Below are 20,577 nucleotides of genomic sequence, written 5' to 3'. Positions count from 1 at the left end.
GCGCGCGCACGCGCGGGTCGATCCCCACAGTGATGATTCTCATTTGCATGCATGCCATGTCATCCGAGGGGAGACCCCGTCTGGGAAATGATCGGCACTTCGCTTTGCTTCGCTCTGCTCTACATGACGCTGCTTTACATGAGCTTTGCACCTCGGGGCTTGCAGCGTAGGCGAGCCAGAGAGGTAGGCAATAGGATTGCACTGATGCGAGAGGGGAGAGCGTTTTGCTCGTTACTTTTAGAGGCATATTCGCGCGGGGTCCACTTTGTTGTTGTTGCGTGACTCTAAAGGGAGAGTCCAGATGCTGTGTGATCTGCCTGCCAATGTATCGCCAAGCGGGACATGTTCATCAAGAGACAGTGTTTCAAGACCCTTTCGCCGTTCGTTCGTTCGTTCGGCCGTTGAGAGAGTGAGAGACGTTGATCGATCTGCCGCAAGCAAGCGCAAGGATTCTTCGCTGTGTGGTTCGCTGGCGTGCAACGGCTGCGCGACGACGATCGTCTTCCAACGGTGAGAGAAGCGGACCTGCGTTCGCGCTCTTCCCAACGGTCGCGTTCATCCTCGATCCCATTTTCTACTCTACATGTACCATCATCAGGTGCTACTCCCGCATACACACGCACATATGTATTGCATCTACGGGACATAATCCGTCATGCTGGTCGAGTTCTTTGGTCCCGGGCGGGCGAAGCAGATATTCTTTCGTTACTTTTCCACCGCGTGATCGGCGCTGATCAGCACAGTTCATGTACCGTTCCCGTCGATACATCCTCCCGGGCGGCTACAGCACATGTCCAGGGAAGCTTCTCCCTGGCGATCCCTTGACCGCGTGGTCTACACGAGCCCTTGACACGCAGCGCGAGGGAATTGTTCATGAGTGGAGATCGACGTTGTTCTTCTGCGGCCCTTCTCTTGCATGAACTCTCCTAGGGACCTCTGCTTGCTTCCCCGGGAGCTTGACCGCTTCGATGGCGATGACTCTTTTGGGAATTATCGTGGACCCTCTACATACGCTTTTGGGATGTGGCGATGTAAGCTGCTTCTAGGTACCACGGGAAGACCACGACTCGTGATCCTTGCATTTCTCATATAACGGGCAATGCGTTCCTTCCCGCGACGCCTCTTTCGCGCCTCTTCCGCGTATTCTTCCTCGTTTGGACGAAAGAGGAGTAGAAATCACCCTTTGCTTGGAGTGATGATTTTCCTTTCACCTCCTCTTGCGCCTCTCGCCTGAGTTCGACTATGTACTGGGGGGAAGTCAATGCACAGTACAGTGGGAGACGGCGGGGTGAGAAACACGCGAATGTGCTCGTTCCCATCGAGATGCCGTTCTGCACCGTTGAGATCGCCAAAACGCGCCTGCATAACAAATCCTTCTTCGCTTGTCCGCATTGCCCTGATTTACTGCCCCCGCTCCCTCCCGAGCTGTATCGTCGTTAGCATCTTCCCCCGACCCTGAGAAGGGATGGAGGGTTCTCGCCGAGACATGGGCAACGATCGATAGCGGCGGCTGTTCTTCAACGTTGTCGCAGCTGCACAGACAGGCACAGGGTCCTCGAACATGCAACCCTCTCAAATACATCTGGATACGGCTTCGCAAACCCTGCTGACATTCAACATTCTCCCATGTGACAGAGAGATTTACTTCACCTTCGCCGAAGCAGGTCTGTTTTCCACCAGGTAGCCGGGAATGCTCCGCCCAGGACTTCTGAGATCGCCATGTCTCTCATGTTCAGTCGCACCATCTACTCGCACAACAAAAAGAATGACGTCGGTGTCCCCTCGACATGTGCATTCCCATAGAAGCAGTGGCGGTCTCTCGTCTCCTCTCCGGAAGATCCTCGAGCCGAAACACACATGCTCATTCGTGTTAGAAAAGCCACGGCGATGGCGTACGCAGCCTTCACGAGGAGATCACTCCCACTGCAATCAGTGGCGTGACTTGGAGGCGTTCCTTCTCACCGCACAGTACATATCGTTTGTATGTGGAGTCTGATGTATGCAAGCTGCCTTTCCATGATTGTCCCTGTCACGTGCCGGTCCATCCCTTGCGCGTTCCGTCTGAACTTCGACTAGCGCAGATCAGATGCGCACCAATCGGCGCGCTGACATGTGTAGGGCTCGATGTGTACCTGTCCACCTTCCTTCCCTTCGAAAGTTCCTCTGCGGTCGACGGTGTCGTTCATGCATGGCCCGACGGGGGAGAACCAAATATTGATTCGCTCGCAGTCTTGACAACATCACGAGTTGCATTCTCGCCACTCGCGTGTCTGCTGTCTTCTCATCTCGTCCCGTCCACAACAGAAGCCGCCGACTTCTCGCCTCCCCCAACGCCCTTCGGACGGTCGTTGTGGTAGCGAGAATTTCCAAGGGTCGCCGAGAGGAAATGTCTCACCAGCGTCTGGCGCCATTCCAAATCTCGACGCGGCTTCGAAGAGAGCGAGGCATCTTGCCCTCCCTCACATGATACCCGCCAAGGGAATATTCAAACAACCTGATCTAGTGAGTTCAGAAGTTTTCGCGCTCATCCATCGTAGCCTGGCCGGAAAGACCCCGAGAGAGCCCGTTTTGCCGATCTCTGGTTGCTGTTCTCGCGCGCGAAGGCGTATGACTAATGGAATGTTGAGGCTCTTGTCTTGTCTCAGAGTATTTGTGTTCTTCGCTAGGTTGGATGAGGCTCTGTGCCAAGATGATCTCGACGTCGCTTGCCTCAGCATTGCCGTTCTGTGAGATGTCATCGCTCGCTTCGTCGTCGCTCGTTGCCGGCTGTCCGGCGAGGCTCACGTTGTGTCCCGGAATATATCACTATTAGTTTGGATGGGGCTTTGAGGCTATGCTAGTCTCGACATCGCTTGCCTAGTCGATGTCACTGCGGATTTCTTAGCGTAGTTGGCCGGCGAGGCTCACGTCGGGTCTCGGGTTATATTGCGATCAGTTTGGATGAGGCATTGAGGCTGAAGCTATATCGCCAGATCTCGCCTCGTTGTTGTGATTGTTGGCTTCCCGGGGTTCCGGGGCGGACTGCTCGACATTGAAGAGGCATGACGGGAATCGGATGATTGATCTTGAGTGAGGCTTTACGGATCGATCTCATCGGTCGTAGGGACTTGCGATCACGTGTGATGTTGCGTATCGGACTGCATGAAGAAGCTCATGCCATAGACGCTAGTGGCAGTGCTCAAGAATGCACGGATAGGGGAAGAATTGCAGGTTTCAAGGCCTCAAATTTGCTTTGGTAAGATACAATGCGAATCTTTCCTGTTTGTCACTACGTCAAGACCTCTCATAGTTCCTGCCAAATGACATCAAACGAATGGGCTTCTTGGGAAACGCGGCTATGACCAGCGTGCGGGCATCATAGCTTATTAGCTCAAAGCACCAAGAATCTCGACCACGATCTCACCAAAGGCCCACACGACCGTCCATACGTCGCCTCCGAAAGCTATCAGACCATCTAAGACGGCTCCCATACCCCCACTGGATTCTTCGGCATCATGTTCCGAGTTCTCTGCACCCTCGTTTTCTTCTGGGACAGGTCCCTCCGTAACCTATAAATTGTTCATCGGTCAGCTAATCGGTGACACGGCGACAGATCCACGTTGACGAACAATTTCAACGCACCATGACTCCGGTCTTAGGACTCCTCTTGTGGATCATTTTGCAGATCTCCGCCACCAGCTTCCCGACCATAAACACGTCCTTGCAGTGAGCCTTCGTGCGACTCCAATGATGCCCATGATGTTGAGCGACGACACTGTCGTGGTCCAATCCTTCTTGATCATGGTGAGGCTCGTGAGAGACTTCCTTGTGCAAGAGCACGCGAAACTCGTTGCAGAGCCTATGCCACCCATCCTCTCCAAGCTGGTCGCGCTTATTATCGACAAACGTTCTCACTCTCTCTCTTATGTTCGAGTCCACTTCCGGCTCTGACTTGAGGATCAAAAGTTTAGGAACGGTTTCTGGCACCGACCCAACGAGAGTGCTGGCTGAGTCAAACCCATAATTGCCGATGTAGCCATAAGGTGAGTGTGTCGCCGCAGTAGCCATGATTGGAGCGATCTGAGGACTGTTCTTGGTGTAGCGAGCAGTGTCTGAAAGGGAAGAGGAAGCGCTGGTCACAGTCTTTCTCGATGTAGAGGATACGTGAGTATTTTTGTAGATCGCGAAGAATATTGCTGAATCGAAAACGTTTCAACATTCCGCTCAATGATATGTATTTATGTCTTGAATGCATCGTCAGAACAATAGGAATGCGATTTTGGTGTAACGGCGCTGTCGCATTGCCGCCGTGTGCTTGTTATTTACATTCCGGAATGTGATGCTACAATTTAAGCGCCAGCGTCTAAAAGTGAAGTCATTACAGTGTTTGAGAAGCGTGGAATGCAGATCGAATTGTATTTTGAATTTTCCCATCGGCACTTTGCGTAGCATTTCCAACTCTGAGACCCCATGCGCCCATTGTTGATCATCATTGTTATGTTCTAGGTATATCATCATGGCCCGTTCATGCTTACTGATCTTCTCACAACGTGGACAATCCATTCTTAGTAATATTTGACACTGATATCGGATGATTTCACCGTCGGCCAGAGCACCCCGATCGAAGGTCGCATCGCTTTCGCATGTGACCCTACTACAATTTCCTATAATTGACTCCCATCAAGAATGGATAATGATCTGCCAAGCGCACATGATCCGGAGAGGCCCAGTGCCCCGACTTCGTATGTCTTCCGTCACCCCGTCTCCCTCCGAAATTCCCCCATAATTCGTACGGATGTACTCAATGAGCGCTTTACATGTTGCCATCCGAAGGGCGCATCCAGTGAGTCCTCCCGACTTGCTCGCACGGGATTCCTCTGCCACCTTGCGAAGCTCTTCCGCCAGACCTGGAGACCCCGTTTCAGCTATCAGAACCTCCGTCGCTCGATTTCCGAAGATGGGAATCCGAAATGGGCGGCGACCTCGACTTACCGTCTCCATTACTGTCTTCTTCACTAATGATCACAGAAGGGATCGTATCACCAGGCCTATCGTTCTTGGTGCGACTTTGTCGTTCTGCGAGCACTAGTGATGTTCAGTCAACAGATAATTCTCTCGAAGGCCGACCAAGGCTGATGAATCGACACATACGCTGCGAAAATGTTTTCTGCCCCTTCGTTGCCGTGTCAGCATGGTACTAAGCTGTCAGGTAGAAGCTTGGGCAGTATGTTGTTCGTAAAATGCTGAAATCAGGAAATCTTGACAAAGTTCAAAGTGCTGGAAGGAAGTGTCTGAATTTGCGAAATCGGCATAGGAGATCCTGCGTCTTTATTTATGCCAAAGCTCTAGATATGAAAGGGCTTATCCGGAATGAAGCACGACATCACAACAAGATAGCCGCCGCCGGCTGCGGCAAATTGAACGCCGTCCATCCTGGATGCAAAGAGGGTTTTCCAGCCGCTTACGGCTTCTTGCGTCGACACGTATTTTTTGCTTACTGCAGAGTCATCTAACGGTGGCACAAAAGCGTATCGTTTCGTAAGCGATTGCTGTCAACGGCTACTCTCGATTGTCTTTGCCACAAGACCGGGTACTCGAATTTCAACGAATAGTAGTATTTAGGCTTTAGGGATGAAACGCTCGCACACAGAGTCTTTCATCTGGCTATTCAATTAGTCAGTGATGAAATCTATAGACACTGCCATGAAAGTATTTTCTGGTATCAAATTTATACCTACCGATGCGCGAGCTTTCCATCACCGTCCGGGCGCTCCAATCTCACCGCCAACAACGCGATCATCCGCTGAAGAACAGGCGTATCACACTCCTTGCCACTTCCAGGTTGATCGTTTGCTTTGCCATTCAGCGCATTCCATGTTTTCAGCCACTCCCGAGCGTTCTTGATCGCATTACGCCTCTCCGTGGGCTCCCTAGTCGAGCTTTTGGTTGCAGACGATCGAGCCTTGATTATCCAGTCTCGATGTTCAAGCAGCCATAGTTGGCATTGCTCAGTCCCATCAAGCCCCTCATGCGGTTTAATCCCTTGTATAACTTTATCAAGCTCGTAAACTTGCCGGACGTTCTCTGCCTCGGCGAACTTGACGTCGAAGAGACCTTCCATCACTTGCAACCGTATGTCAGTAAGTTCCTCGCCAATGACAGCTTGGTCAGTCGAAATTGAAAGTACCTTGCACAAGGCGGGCGATGTGTGCATCTCGCTGCTCCTCCACCGTCTGCTTAGGTGGAGGGCTCAGAAATATCTTGTAGTAATCGAATGATGTCGAGGACATTTCGTCGGCAGGAACTTTTGATCAAGTCAAGATTTTGGAGAAACGGCTGTCGGGTTACGGATCTGGAATTGAAAAGGAAGATAATCAGTTCTTACTTATGCCACTGACCTCGGTGCAGAGGTTCAGAGATCCTGCCACTGAGCATCAAGTACGACCCATCACGAAAACTAGCCGCCGCCGCCTTTTACACTTTTGACTGACATCACCATGTTCCTAATTCGTATTATACTACATGCGTGAGCGTTGGAGATCGCTCGAGGAATTGGTGGGCTATGCGGACTTAAGCCCCGGCGTACGAGCAGATGGTGGTGTGACCAGCTTATAGCCGCCAGCGTCTACATTGAATGTACTCAAGTACCTGGAAGCTGAGAAACAGTCTGAGTACCCTTTTGTACCGCAGAACGATTCTGACCGAATGCGAATGATCTCATGATTTACATCGTTGTACCATTTCCCATTGTTGTGCTGCATCGGTATCGCTGTGGTGGCGGGACCAGATAAGATCTACTTTCTCAATTTTATTAGAGGGTCTCCGTACTTGAGAGATCTTTTTCTGGTCTGCGAACATGCTGTTTTCCAGGAAATGATCGTAAATTCATGCTATTGGTGCCAATCTTCATCTTTATCATACATTTTCACTTCGGAAATCGAAGTCATCGCTGCGACCGCTACTCCAAGAGTTTTTGCCTCGTGTACAATAACCTCCTCTACCACCATCGTCTGCTCCTTTTACTCGTCATCTGTCTTTTCCTCATACTCCTCTGCCAGTCTTTTATCTTTATCATGCCTGCCGAATCTGCTCTTGCGCTCACTGTCACTTTCATACGCGGCGCCCACATTCTTCTCTCCGTCAACCATATCCTCGAGCTCATCCTTGACGATGCCCGCATGATCTTGAGAATCAAGGCCACTGACCCTGTCCTCACCACTGCATTGCACAAATCCGCAATCTCGTCGCAATTCATGATCACATCCCCGTCCTCGTCGCACTCTATGACCTCGTGTCTATGGCATTGCCATATATACTGTTACAAAACGATGTCAGATAGAGACGTCTCCATCGCGAGTCCTCTAAACTTACAGTATCGACATCTTGTCTTTTGGGATGATATAAGCTGTTGATCCCGCCAGCGATGGCTCCGAATAGCACGATTGGCTGCATTCCAGATGCATTGATTGCCAATACTTTCGATTTCAAATTCTTGAATGAGTGAACATGGAAGGTAAACTGCACAATCGCAATCTCAAATGCTTCGCCAGCGTGCTATTGATTCCGCAATGATTGGCAGAGTCATGGCGAAAACTCTGTAGGTCTGAGAGATGCTCTCTCCTTTCTTGCTCTGACCTGCACTCGATACATGTTCGATCAGTCACCTCTTAAGCGCAAGATCCAAGCTCATTCATCTTAACGCCGTGGGCAGACATCGCCAGCGACTAAACATGCTTACCTCGTCGTAAGCGCAACGTTTACATCGCGTTTCGAGAGACACTTCAGCCATAACCAACAACAGTCGCGACGTCCCTGAAGCGCTGCGTTAATGCTATTTTCAGACTTGAATTCCAGCAGTTTCGCCAAGGTTTCACGTCTGGTCTATGGAGTTTCGCCACATCTCGATAGACGCGCCGAGATGCTGGCATTTAGTAAAAAGTACGTACCAAACATCATTTTGCATAGAGGAATGGTCCTTTCGAGCAGACTTCGTTCAGTGGCCGATCATCGTACATGCATATACTTTGAGAAAAATCGACATTAAATGACAATTGTTAGAAATGGGGAGGTGCGTGGAAACCTTTCTATCTGCACTGCGTTTGCCCGGAATGCTTTGGGTCTGTTTGAAGTAGAAAGGGTTGCAGCGAGTTTGTAGCCGCCAGCGGCCACACATGAAATCCCCGAATGCTCGGAATTTTGAAAGAAACGATCATTCGAAATCCGACTCGCCAATTGTGCTGGATGGTGCTGGATATTTCTTTCTCCATCAGAACTCATGCTACGATAGGCTATACTCGATCGTCACAGTTTATGCGACATCCTCCCTCTGTCCATTCTCGTTCATTCATGCTGCCGCAACGATGTTTCTCGGCGATTTTTATTCGCATGTCATCACTCTTAATGAGACCTTCAGTCATGTAGCAGACAAACGTTTAGACATTGACGGTCCGAGTTACCATGCTCATCTAGGTCTTCATCTCAAATACGCATCTCATGTTCCACATGAAGAAGGAACCAAAGATGGGAAATTCATCTCATGGAAGTAAATATCAATTGATTTCATGATACGTGATATGCTACTGTCTGATAGGTCTTCTGATGCTGTTTCGATTTAATTGTGAGCTCGGTGACATCAGTAACATGTCGCGGATGACCGCTGATGTAGTGATCAGATCAACCAATTTGCAAGGCTCTTACGCGATTCCCAGGACTAGGAGACAGTTGACCACTTTCGGTCTCGCGGTCGCGTCCAGCGCTTGCAAGCAAAGGATCACTCGCCGCCGCCACCGCAGTCGCCTCCACCACCGAAGTCGCCTCCACCACCATTGTAATCACCACCACCATAGTCACTGCCGTTGTGATCAAACCCACCAGGACCACATTCGCCGTGCCCGTCTCCAAATATCTAGCGGAAGAATCCGCCAAACTGATGCTCGACTCCCGCGTGATATTCCTGACACTGCTCCATTCTCTCGTCCGACCATGAGCTCGTATCCACGCGGACAAATCGCCCTTCTCCGTCTTCGTGATACCCCTCTTCGATCTGCAAGATACAACATTAGTTGAGCCCAGACCTTTTCAAGGTCGATCGCACGGCGAATGACTAACTCTTCCTTCACGCGAGTCTTTTGACAAGCCTTTGAACGCATTGCGCAAGTCTTTGAGTAGATTATGTTTTTGAGTTTGCCGTTTTTTGGTCGCGCTGTCTTGCATTTTTGTGAAATGGGCATCAATGTTCGTTTCGAGCCTCTCAAGAGACACTTGCTTGTATTCTTCAACTGCTTGAGGGCCGTACTTGATGTTCGCTGCTCGCTCCCAAGAAACCAGCTCAGCAGTAGAAGGCATCAGTCCGAAGTTACCTTGTATACTCATCCTTGCGCCTCCGGTACCGTCTGGGCGCGCCTCTCGGATGTCTATTTTGGACAAAGTAATGAATGAATGAAGGTTATGGCACAACGATACCAGATGTAGTGAATGAGTCAGGCATTTGGGAATGAGACTCGAATATTTATAAATTTGTCGATTCGTGCGCGTGAAGAGCATCCCTTGGTCGGCCCAGAATGATACTGTGGTTTTGCCGCTGCTGCTTATTGCATTCCGAAATGTGATACTGTTATTATAAGCGCCCGCGTTCGAGCTGCGGACGTCTGTGCCCAGGACATCTCGCAGTCAAGTAATCAAACACGTTTAGAAGATACCTATCTATTCAAATCACACAATGTGCGGCATACTCCTTTCTTGCAGTAACGCGCTCAGGTGCGAAGTCTACGTTTTTGCTCCTTCGGCTTGTATGTGCACCTCGAGAGATAAGATCCATACCTGTGCTGTGCTATGCTGAGTCACAATAACAGGTGATGCTCCTGCTGAATATTCGATCGCGGTTTCGCAAGATCCACATGGACGGAATGTCGCAATTCTCAGTAAGCACCTCGTGGGAATTGTCCACCGTACTCGGCGCTTGCTGGAACGCAACCACCTTGGAACTCATTGAATTACCAACCCAGGAAGCAATCACATGGACGAGTGAGATGTACAGGCGGGCACAGGAATTTCATCATCGTCCACTCCGTTGTTATTGAGGCCTGTATACTGATAGCATTCTTGCGCGCGAGCTAAACTTTGACACCACGAGCATTCCGCGCTCAGTCTTATCGCTCAAATACATGTCATTGCGATTGCATCGACCGGCACGAAATGGACGCAACGTGCTATCGATTCCCTACTCTCAACGCCATCAATCTGATCATTCGTTCGAGGAAGTTTCTGCAAGCCTCACAAGGTCTGCCACCATAGCTTCCATCTCAGCCAGCATCTGTTGATGCTTGATTTTCTCGTCCGCGTTGGACTTTTCGCTTTTGATCTTCTCAATGAGCACATGAAATGTTTCCTCCAGGGAGTCACATTTCTTTTCAAGATCAACACCATCTTCTGCCTCGCCTACCTCTTGCTCAGCCCAATGTTGCACCGCGAATTGGTAGAGCTTTTCCGACTCGTCGAGCTCGCTGTTATCCGGAATGCGGCCCTCTGACTTGGCTTGCTCGTATATTTGCAAGGTCGTCTCGCATATATCTTGTGGCTTGCCGGTTCGGCTGGCAAGCTCTGTCAATCCTACGTCAGACTCTGCTGCTTTTTCATCGATATGACTTCTTTCCTACTTACCATCTACAGCGGGATTGGGAATTGCCATACTGCTAGTCCCTGAAATATAATCTGAGCAGGGCGTTGAGGTTTCGCGACGATTATGGAAGATGTGTTGAATGATTCAAGATGATCGAAAAATATAAACAAATCGTGCTACTGTTAATGGGATCAATGATGCTTGCGTGTTTATCAACAGCGGTCGAGCAAAGGTTTGTTTGCTGTCGGTGATAGAGTCCAGGTTACGCCCTCGGCCACCAGTACCCGCCGACGAGTGCAAGGATCGTGTGACAGGCATCATGGCGGAAGTCCGCCAGGTCATTTTGCTCTGGATGCTTTCGACTTGTGCCACGTCACACGTAGAGTACGTTGAGGAGGTTTAGTTCGTGGCTGCGTCAGCGCACAGTTCTTACCGCAAAAACGCTGTGGTCAACTTAATGCAGCAAATTTATTTGCGATGGGTCTTCTGCAAGGGGCTTCGAAGTACTTCGACGAGGGTTGAGGGGAGTTATCTCCTTTTTGAAGGATTGTTTTCTCAAACGTAGATCTTCACAAGAGGATCAGGACTCCAGCCGCATTCCGAAGGCTGTGCTAAACTCACGGAAACAACAATCCGATAGCGCCGACAAATCTCCGACGAATGCTGTGCGAGTACAAAGCAACAGTTCTGATGGTGATTTGCGAGAACGATCTCACGAGCAGTACTTTAAGCGGCATGATGTGGCTTGAAGGTCTTGTTAGTCATGCCATCAATCTTTTAAGACGGAATCGGAGCCCGCTCTCGCCGTACACCCATCAAACAGTTGCGTCTGAGGAGCCCATATTCAATCGTAGGTCCCAGGAAATCCCCCAGTACATACTTCTCTCTCCCAGAGGAATCACGAATCATGAGTGATCTTAATCTTCAGGAGCTTCACATGGATGATTTGCCATGGGCAGACCTCGACGAAGTCTTCGCCCTTGGTTCACTATGTTCATGAGTAACTGAATCTTGCTCGAATTATAGTGAACTATGGGCGCTCGTGCCAAAGTACAACATGTAGCTCATGCAACAGTCGTAGCGCATGGCATGGATTGAGATTTCTCAGTGCTCGCCCTCTTTCACATCGATCTCCCCTTCGAGCTCTCGCCACGGCTATCGCCATGGCGTCCCGGCGTGTCCTCATCGGAGCTGGGAAGCGCTTCAACTATTACAGAGAAGTTATTCAATATCTCCTGTAAGCGTTTCGCTTCGTGTTCCTTTGGTAACTTACTACCCACTCCCTCATTGCAAGGTAACAATCCGCCATAAGATCGCCTATCGCATCTGGATCAACCTCTGGGCCTGTCTTCAATCTCTTCATTGCGCCCGCCATCATCGCATTAAGGATCTTCAGCTCAGAGTTCTCAAGCGGCCCAGAGTCTGCGAGTTCACTCTGGTCTCGAGGGGTTCCTGCGAATCCGCACAAATCAATATGTTTGAAGAGTTCTGCGCATTCGCTCGGTTTAAGCCCAGAATTTTCGCGACCGCTGTCGAACGTACGTCAATCGGCGCTATCGATTGGTGATAAAAGTTGGCTTGCGGCTGGACTGTGAATCAGATAGACGAGAATTTGACCGTTTGGGTAGTGCGGGAATGTGAGAATACCGATGAGGGTTAAAACATTCGATAGACACTTTATGGTGATCGCACTGCCCAAAAGTGCAATGTAAAAGTGTACAGGGATGGGCACCCAGGTCACGCTGGCGAACGCAAATCGCCGCCAGCGCTTGAATCGTCGAGTGATCTCCTGAATGGACCACGCTCAAGCAGGGATTTGCTAGATCGCTTGCTCAGAATGTGATAAAACATGCCACGTCACAGCTACGAGCAGGTATTGAGGCTCGTCTGGCACTTCTTCCGTCTCTTGATGTTATGTGTGTGTACACAGCATCATTTCGATTTTTCGGGTCTTGTTATCACCATAATACGCATCGATACTTTATGATGGCACAAGTATATTTTTGATGGAACATTTGCTACGATAGCTTCCCAACTTGCACGTCAGTCGTGGCCGGAATTCCAGCTTCGCCGACCGCATCAGGCCACCGAAAATCATCTCATGATTTCCAAAGCTCTGCTCTGATGAGATCTCGGCGTATAGCAAACATCATTTTGCTTTGGTGTCATCCTTCTTCGGTTCGATGGCCTCTCTGTTCTTTGCTGCCCGTGCGAAAGCCGCTGTTCCAACTTTCAACTTAGATCAACGCCTCGCCCATGAGAACTTCCCGGCATCTCACCTGCTTCAGCTTTGGCGTTGCGTTCGGCACGTTCTTGATTGAGTTGCTCTGCGGTTTTCTGACTTTCATTTTGCTGTGAGGCAGATGCTTGGCCCTTCTTCTTGATCCTTCGTCCTAGCATTTTCCGATAATTTTGTGACGGCTGTGGATCTTGATTGAATCTATCGATCAGGCGTTGATGACAACGAACGATGAGTCTCGAGTTTGGGACCTCAGTGGTCATTTATGCTGTCTCCGGTCCAGCGGAGCAATTTTATTGTCAGATTCAGAGTCACGGGACTCCACAATTATATGTACACATATGTGCTCAAGCACAGCGGTATTCAATGAAATTTTGCCACGACATCAACTCTGCGACAACGAGCTGTATCCATGTACTTATATAACTTCAAAAACGGGCAGCTGATGGCCAACTGTTCGAGATTCGGCGTGCCGGCCACGATTGTACGCATGTCAGCATCGCCAGTTTGGACCACCATCGGCGACGAGATCTTATCGTTGGCCATTCTCGGTTAACAAGATCTATTGGAAGCACACGTAATCACATGTGCGTCGCTTCATAAAATGTGACCTTTGATGACTTTGCTTCGTTCAGTCCGTCCTCGAGGGCTCAAGCATCGCGACGGCTCTTCGCATGATCATGATATCCTATGTCCAGCAACAAGGAACCTGATCGCGGAGACTTGGATCGGATGTTCATCTTGACTTGATCGACACTAATATACATGCCGAGGAAATATCAGGGGTGGCAAGTACTGGTCAGCGCTGTGTTGTGCGTTGCTGCTCAGCGTCGCTTAGGGTTGCACCTGGGGTTACAATCATTCCGCCTTTCCTGTTGTTGATATTGTGGTGGACAATGCTATGAAAGCATTCACATCGATCCAAAGAAACGACTGTTAAATGTCTCAGCACATTAGTTCAGGAAACTACTCCGGAAGTCGGGAAGGTTTGTCGTCGTGCGGAGGACAATGCGGCATGTGGTCCAAATAGTCTCTTCGTCGACATACATTTGCATTCCGTTCACATGCCAAGCCACATATTATAGGAATTTGCATTTCGGTCATTCCTGGAGTTGCTCCACGCACGCTTCACGATGGTTGCACAAATATGTTCAGACGGTCTCCTGGATAGACGTCATCTCTAAATTTTGTCCACTCGAGCCGTGTATTCGGTATCCGGCAAGCGTGTTTGAGCATAGGAGTAGGACAGCCGCCAGCATCTCATCGCGAAGGACAATATGAATAGATGACGTAGGAATACACCTCCTGGACCCACAATCTGACACATGGGATGTCGAGTCTCCGGGAGAGTTTGGATTATGCTTCTATGTCCTCCAGGATTCTCCGCACCGCAGAACACGGGCTGCCTCAACAAGGCAGAAGCCCTGACGATCATCGCCGAGCCGGGGTTTCTCCGAGCGCGACTTCAGCTGCTCAGCGCCAATTATCTCCACCAGGTGGGATTTTGGGACTGTGGGAATTCTGAGGATCGGCGCACATCACAATTTTTTCGTTCACCGAGGGGCGCAGCTTACATGATCGACAACACAGCAACTTTGTGCACAGCCATGACAGCAAGTTGTGCTGTGAACAACCTTTGGAATACACGAAGAAAGGACATCCCAACCCCATCCTCTCATGGATTTCGGGCAATTCCTGCAGTGTCCTTTGCACGTCGCGGGGGATGCCATTCTTCGTGAAGGACCGTTTCCACCAGCCAAAAATTCTCTGTACTTGTTCAGGAATCCTATCGGCTTCTCCTGGATGCTGCCCCGCGGTTTATCCTCGTCTTGGCTCACCTCCTCATCGCTTATCATGACCACGAACGACTCCGCGCACTCACACACACACACAAATCCAAAATTCACCGTAGCAGCAGCAAAACAAGCACAGCTGCGTATTGCGAGTGTTGGTGTAAGTGTTGGGCAAAATGCATCAAACACACAGATGTGTCGCTGCACCAGTGACATCCTCGCTACCGCTTGTGGTGGTTGCTGAGAACGTGCGATGTGTACATGTGTGTGACTGATAAGTCTAAAACACTTTCCACAGCTCTCCTGCTTAGTCTCATGCGGGCGCTGGCTCTACGACCAGAATACGTACTGCATTATTCAGGAAAGGCTGCATTCTCCGCCCCACACCACACCGTGACTCGACGGACTATTTTATTTTTAAGCGAATCGAGTGGTGGTTGAGGGCGCGCTAGAATTCCGTTGACAAGTGTGTCATCATGGCTCAGCGGTGGTTTGCAGAGGTATTGATGTTCTGCTTGCAAGGTAAATTATCGTTTGATATATCGGTATGAAGGAAGCCACGAAGCACGTTGTGGCAAAGAAGTCAAGGAGTGATGATTTCGAATTTTGATAAATTTTCCGCTTGAGAACGTGGTGTCTCACTGATGGCAAAGATCTATATACAAAAAGAAATGCGGGACTTACAGCTTCTCGTGAGCTGCCCGTGGGGTATCATAATTCTCGTGAGACACGATGGCGCCACCATGATTGTGCATGATCGGCCACCGGTCAATAGGTATGCCTGATCAAATCACGATCCGACAATGCCGGATCAAATGCCAAAGGAACAGCACCTCTTCGAGGGCTCGCTTCCACAACTCCGGTCGCTATGCAATACAATAAACAAAGACAGTTCGCAGGATGGTGCAATCATAGCGTCCAACTGAAGTCAACAAGCAAGGGGTTGTGATCGCTCAGTAGAGTACCTGCCTCCGAGACAAACATGTCCGGGACATAGCGATAGCTCGTAGCAGCGAGCTTGACGTTGTCGCCGCTCCGGTAGAGGACTTTGTCGACAACCTCGCAGGAGTTGCTCTGTGCAGGCGTGGCGCATTCGAGCGGGGCACTGCCCTGCGCTGGAGCGATTCCGTTGTGCTCCAGCTCAACCCAGGCGTCGGTTAGACCGCTTTGGGTGCCGAGAAGACGGATGTTGTCGTTGACTCGAGTGTATCGGGTGTTGGTATCGCCGAACACCAGGACGGCTTGACCGGCGGAGTGCTCGTCGATGAAGTCCGCGAGCTGTTGGATATTGGATCTCCGGGCAGCTTCATCCTTGGCACCGTCGCCGGCATCGCCATGAAGGTTGTAGAAGTCGGCGGTCACTCCGTCGGAGATGGTCATTCGCATATACGTGAATCCTTTGGGCGTTAAGCAATCGCCGTCGCCAATGTAGCAATGCGCCCACTTTATCCGTTGGAAGTCGGTGAAGTTGAAGTTGGACAAAGTGTTGAGACCTGAGCCGAAGGGGATGTTCCCCGAAGTCTGTGTCCGGTATGGATGTGACTCGTCGAAGTCGTATAGGGTGGCGTGGTATGCAAAGTCCTCTTGTACTTGGATAACATCGAAGTTGTAGTCCGCGAATCTTGAGCCAATTGATGCTGTGTTGGTAGTCTTACTGCCGTGGACACCGTTGCTATTGATAAATCCGGGAAGTCCGGCAACATTGTAGGAGAGAACATTGAATGCACCTGAGTTCTGCACCTCCGAGCCAATGAACATTTGTGATGAGGCCAGCAAAGCTGTGGCGAGACCGTTGATGGGAGCCATAATGACGATGTTGTTGTTCAAGAACCTGCTTGTTCAACTTTTTGTGTTCGAAGGAAAACTGTTTGTGGGAAAAGAAATGCGTGACGAGAAGACTATATGCCCAAGAGGCGCAGGAAGCTTAATGAACGATAGGCTGGCATCCTTGCAGGCGATCACCACGATGAGGCCGCATAGAAAGATAGTGCTGACAGCAGCACCATTGTGGGTCCTTCGTGAGCGTGGACCACTAGCCAGGAGTAAGGTCTGTTACAAGATGTCGAGCATGGTGTGCGCGCATGTCCAAGTGCCGCACGGAGGAATGGCCTGAGGATGGGGAGGACACCCAAGACGTCCGCTGCGACGATCATGTTTCCAATCAGGATATAATCACCCTGCCTGTATGCAAGTGCCGCTTCAGGTGCGTGCTTCAGAGTCGATGCATTACTCGTGCGCTCTCCGAGGCGCCTCGGTGAGTGTTAATCGCCCATCATCTTGGCTGAGATGTGCAAAGCTTAGCAGGTTCAAGCCGTATCGCTACCTTTGTGCATTGAATGCATATCTACCTACCATAACGGGTAAGCGAGGATGACTGATCGACGAATGAGTGTCCACATATATATAAAGTGTCCTGTTCGCCATTTATGGTGTGTGCCGGATGCCGTCCGCCAGTCTTTCAGTAGCGCACCGTTAGAATGAAGTGAAGTGGAGTGGCGATGAGCGACGGCCGCCTCGGGCGTAGTTTGGCGCTTTTTGGCCGAAAGCAAATTTGCGCGTCGGAGGGAGAATGTCCAGTGATTGCGCACTCGTGGCCCTGCAATCATTTCGACTCATTGTGAGTTTCATAGATCCTCGAGATGACGTGTGATTGTAATGTACAAGTTATAGGTTCGCATCTGCCAGAATCGCAGAATTGCCACACAAGAAATACCGTGCCGGACGATGTCGAGGTACGTGAAGCTCGCTACCAGTGTTGGCGCACGATGCAGATCGGAACATCTCTTCACAACAAACCTGATGATAGATTTCTGGGCATGCTTGAGCTTCTACGCGAGAGTACGTAGACCTGCTAACCCGTTCCTACTGATCGTCAGCTCGGCCATGCACCAGGTACCGCGTTCATGACCGTCAGACGATTGGGGCATGTTTGACCACTTATATATTTGCTCTTGACATGACATATGAAAAATTTGTGATAATCAATTATGATTCTGGAAATGGACGATGATTGTCTGAAGCTGTGCGACCTAGAAATTGACACCAGCATGCTTGACTCACGTCGACGCCGCGGCGGATTTGACAAGTCGTGCTGGGCTTGATGATCTACGGAGCATGAACTTTGGAAGCTCCTGCGGAGGGCTGACGCAGCCACTGCAGATCATTTCGAGCTACGATCTGCAATACGAATTTTGTTCGGCAAACTTGCGGACTAGTCAGGTTGTCCGTCAGTTTCGCAAGAGTTAACTCTGCGGAAAATAGCACGGCCTCCACAGCAGGACATGCGTCTGCGTCAGAGGCTTGCCTCCGTTTCACGAGAGTCGGTCCACTGGCCCAGGAGTACTTGAGCCGGTGATTGATGCCATGGTGAACAGCGTAAAAGAAATCGAGTTGTGAGGAGTGGACCGGTGACGGCCGGTCTTTGATGAGCAGACGTTGAGATTTGAGGGACTTTCACCGCCCCCAGACAGACGTCAAACCGTTTTTCTCCGCAGGGTATGCATGTCGCTCTCCATGGGAAAGCCACGTCGACGCCTGTCAATCGCCCCCCTGACGTGGGCGGCGCGCGGGGAAGATGGCCCCTCCACTCGGGGATACTCCGCTTCTGCTGATAGGGTCAATACGATTCTTTCATCGTCACTGTGCTAAGCCATTTACGACTAGGCTCGTCATTTTGCGCCTCGGTCAATTTTTTGCTCGGACTTTCTGTCTGGTAAGGAGAATGTCGTTCCTAGACTTGTATTCTCGCTACCAATGTCTGTTGACAGGTGGAAGGAGTCCTCAGGCAATCGCGACGTTAGCCCAATTCTCTTTGATTAGTCGCACCGAGACAAACGAAATGGTAGAACACTGATGACTTGGAGTGAAATCTCGTCTTTCACGCTTTATATGGGTCGCATTTTCGCTCCTCCCATCACGCGAAGAGCATGTAGCCAGGCGATCTGATCTGAGAGAAGAGAGCGGTATCGCCGCCGATAGTAATTACCCAGAGGATTCATGGGAGTGCTTTCATCGCAGGCACGAATCGCGTATCTGCGTACCGCATTGGTAGCCAATTGAAATGCATGGCGCTCCTGTGAATAGTGCTCGATCAGTACGATTGTGAGTAGTGCATGTAGAGTACAATACATCTGCCGAGTGTGCATTCAGCCGAAGGCCTCGAAGTGGTTGTCAGCGGTGTCCGGTGTCGTAATGCTAGGGTAGATTCCGAGCGGGCCGTCCCTGTGCAGCGCTCCCCGGGCCGGATACGCAAGTCTAGCAGTTGACGTGCCGACCTTCAAAAAATCGTGTCTGAGGTCATCACATCATGTCTGGACAGAAAAGCCCGAAGCGACGCAGGCTAGATTATGACTCGGAGCAATTTTCCGTTCAGCCTCAACGGAGACCTCTCACCAAGCCTGATCAGAGATCAGTCACGGAACGCGCCAATAACGAGTATGTGTCGAGCACGGAAAACCCGATCGACAATGCCGCCCTAGATCGAGACTGGTATAATTACGGAGAAGAAGGAGCTGTGCTCGGAGATGAGAATCACAATCCCTTTGGTGGGCTAGACGATGCGACATGGGCCGACCAAGAGAGAGAGCGTCAGCTCTTCGAGAAAAAGCTGGCGCTCCGCAACAAAGTGAATCCAAAATTTCTCCAACGTCAAAAGGATAATGATGCATGGGAAGCGAACCGCATGTTGGGCAGCGGTGTAGCGCAGACTCGCGAGCAATTCTCATCATTCGATGAAGACAACGACGAAACGCGGGTGCATTTGCTCGTGCATGATCTGCGACCGCCGTTCCTTGATGGCAAGACTGTATTCACCAAGCAGATGGAGCCTGTGAGCGCTGTGAAAGATCCACAGAGCGACATGGCTGTGTTTTCACGCAAGGGAAGCAAAGTGGTCAAAGAGCGGCGTCAGCAGAAAGAGCGGCAGAAACAGGCTCAAGAGGCCACCAGCGCAGCTGGAACCACACTAGGGAACGTGATGGGCGTGAAGGAGGAAGACACGGATTCTGCAGCTCCGAATGATCCCGAAAGCGCCGCTGCTGCTGAGAAAGGGGGAAGGAATCAGGGATCCAAGTTCGCAGAGCACATGAAAAAAGACACTGGCCAGTCTGATTTCTCGCGGTCAAAATCGCTGCACGAACAGAGGGAATTCCTGCCGGCCTTTGCAGTCCGCGAGAATCTGCTTCAGGTCGTTCGAGATAACCAAGTCATCATTGTGGTCGGTCAAACGGGTTCCGGCAAGACAACTCAGCTTACTCAATTTTTGTACGAAGATGGCTTCGCGAAAAGCGGCATGATCGGATGCACACAACCTCGGCGTGTGGCTGCCATGTCCGTGGCGAAACGTGTCAGTGAGGAAATGGAGGTTCCGCTCGGAGGATTGGTAGGATACGCAATTCGTTTCGAGGATTGCACAAGCAAGGAAACTGCTATCAAGTACATGACTGATGGTGTCCTGCTTCGAGAGTCATTGACCAACCCAGATCTGGATCAGTACAGCTGCATTATCATGGACGAGGCACACGAAAGAGCGCTCAACACAGATGTTCTGATGGGTCTCATCAAGAAGGTGCTCACCCGCCGTCGCGATCTGAAGCTGATTGTCACGTCTGCGACCATGAACTCGGAACGCTTCGCACGGTTCTATGGCGGCGCACCTGAGTTTTTCATTCCAGGTCGAACTTTCCCGGTAGACATACAGTATTCTCGATCCCCTTGCGAGGATTATGTCGATAGTGCAGTGCAGCAGGTCCTACGTATCCACGTCAGTCAGCCCGCAGGCGATATTCTTGTATTCATGACCGGTCAGGAGGATATCGAGGCAACTTGTGAGCTCATCGCGGAGCGTTTGGCACAACTCAATGACCCGCCAAAGTTGAGTATCCTGCCAATTTATTCCCAGATGCCTGCGGATCTGCAGGCCAAGATTTTCGATCGAGCAGCACCAGGCG

General features: G+C 50.5%; 8 protein-coding genes across 8 annotated transcripts; 2 read left to right on the top strand and 6 right to left on the bottom strand.

Moving 5' to 3' along the window:
• Positions 1 to 3,219: 3,219 nt before the first annotated feature.
• On the bottom strand, positions 3,220 to 4,242 carry K489DRAFT_434681 (uncharacterized protein). Its single transcript, XM_033608567.1, has 2 exons — positions 3,622 to 4,242; positions 3,220 to 3,548 (listed from the first exon to the last, which is right to left on the bottom strand). Exons 1-2 carry the CDS (start codon positions 4,045 to 4,047, stop codon positions 3,366 to 3,368), a joined length of 609 nt encoding a protein of 202 aa, XP_033455853.1. The 5' UTR covers positions 4,048 to 4,242; the 3' UTR covers positions 3,220 to 3,365.
• A 1,436-nt stretch (positions 4,243 to 5,678) lies between these two features.
• K489DRAFT_384303 (uncharacterized protein) lies at positions 5,679 to 6,439 on the bottom strand. The gene is made up of 2 exons (XM_033605828.1): positions 6,167 to 6,439; positions 5,679 to 6,102 (listed from the first exon to the last, which is right to left on the bottom strand). Exons 1-2 carry the CDS (start codon positions 6,267 to 6,269, stop codon positions 5,714 to 5,716), a joined length of 492 nt encoding a protein of 163 aa, XP_033455852.1. The 5' UTR covers positions 6,270 to 6,439; the 3' UTR covers positions 5,679 to 5,713.
• Positions 6,440 to 6,884: 445 nt separating this feature from the next.
• On the top strand, positions 6,885 to 7,460 carry K489DRAFT_384301 (uncharacterized protein; the record flags this gene model as incomplete). Its single annotated transcript, XM_033605827.1, has 2 exons — positions 6,885 to 7,294; positions 7,351 to 7,460. A coding segment is annotated over exon 1 (240 nt), but the record flags the coding sequence as incomplete, so codon positions are not given.
• On the bottom strand, positions 7,408 to 8,116 carry K489DRAFT_80575 (uncharacterized protein). The gene is made up of 3 exons (XM_033608941.1): positions 7,926 to 8,116; positions 7,718 to 7,791; positions 7,408 to 7,619 (listed from the first exon to the last, which is right to left on the bottom strand). The coding sequence occupies exons 1-3, from the start codon at positions 7,933 to 7,935 to the stop codon at positions 7,464 to 7,466; spliced, it is 240 nt and encodes a 79-aa protein (XP_033455850.1). The 5' UTR covers positions 7,936 to 8,116; the 3' UTR covers positions 7,408 to 7,463.
• A 398-nt stretch (positions 8,117 to 8,514) lies between these two features.
• On the bottom strand, positions 8,515 to 9,557 carry K489DRAFT_434679 (uncharacterized protein). The gene is made up of 2 exons (XM_033608566.1): positions 9,088 to 9,557; positions 8,515 to 9,022 (listed from the first exon to the last, which is right to left on the bottom strand). Exons 1-2 carry the CDS (start codon positions 9,520 to 9,522, stop codon positions 8,885 to 8,887), a joined length of 573 nt encoding a protein of 190 aa, XP_033455849.1. The 5' UTR covers positions 9,523 to 9,557; the 3' UTR covers positions 8,515 to 8,884.
• A 2,040-nt stretch (positions 9,558 to 11,597) lies between these two features.
• Positions 11,598 to 12,497, top strand: K489DRAFT_80530 (uncharacterized protein). Its single transcript, XM_033608940.1, has one exon. The coding sequence runs from the start codon at positions 11,682 to 11,684 to the stop codon at positions 12,162 to 12,164; it is 483 nt and encodes a 160-aa protein (XP_033455848.1). The 5' UTR covers positions 11,598 to 11,681; the 3' UTR covers positions 12,165 to 12,497.
• Positions 12,498 to 12,551: 54 nt separating this feature from the next.
• K489DRAFT_384295 (uncharacterized protein) lies at positions 12,552 to 13,080 on the bottom strand. Its single transcript, XM_033605826.1, has 2 exons — positions 12,877 to 13,080; positions 12,552 to 12,817 (listed from the first exon to the last, which is right to left on the bottom strand). The coding sequence occupies exons 1-2, from the start codon at positions 12,995 to 12,997 to the stop codon at positions 12,747 to 12,749; spliced, it is 192 nt and encodes a 63-aa protein (XP_033455847.1). The 5' UTR covers positions 12,998 to 13,080; the 3' UTR covers positions 12,552 to 12,746.
• A 2,458-nt stretch (positions 13,081 to 15,538) lies between these two features.
• On the bottom strand, positions 15,539 to 16,387 carry K489DRAFT_326697 (Endonuclease/exonuclease/phosphatase; the record flags this gene model as incomplete). The annotated part of the gene is made up of 1 exon (XM_033601927.1): positions 15,539 to 16,387. The coding sequence occupies one exon, from the start codon at positions 16,385 to 16,387 to the stop codon at positions 15,539 to 15,541; it is 849 nt and encodes a 282-aa protein (XP_033455846.1).
• Between the last annotated feature and the right edge of the window lie 4,190 nt (positions 16,388 to 20,577).

Source organism: Dissoconium aciculare, assembly GCF_010015565.1.
Source record: "Dissoconium aciculare CBS 342.82 unplaced genomic scaffold K489scaffold_15, whole genome shotgun sequence".
Lineage (NCBI taxonomy): Eukaryota > Fungi > Ascomycota > Dothideomycetes > Mycosphaerellales > Dissoconiaceae > Dissoconium > Dissoconium aciculare.
The sequence above is the reverse complement of the archived record's forward strand: the minus strand, read 5'-3'. Positions and strand labels throughout refer to the sequence as shown.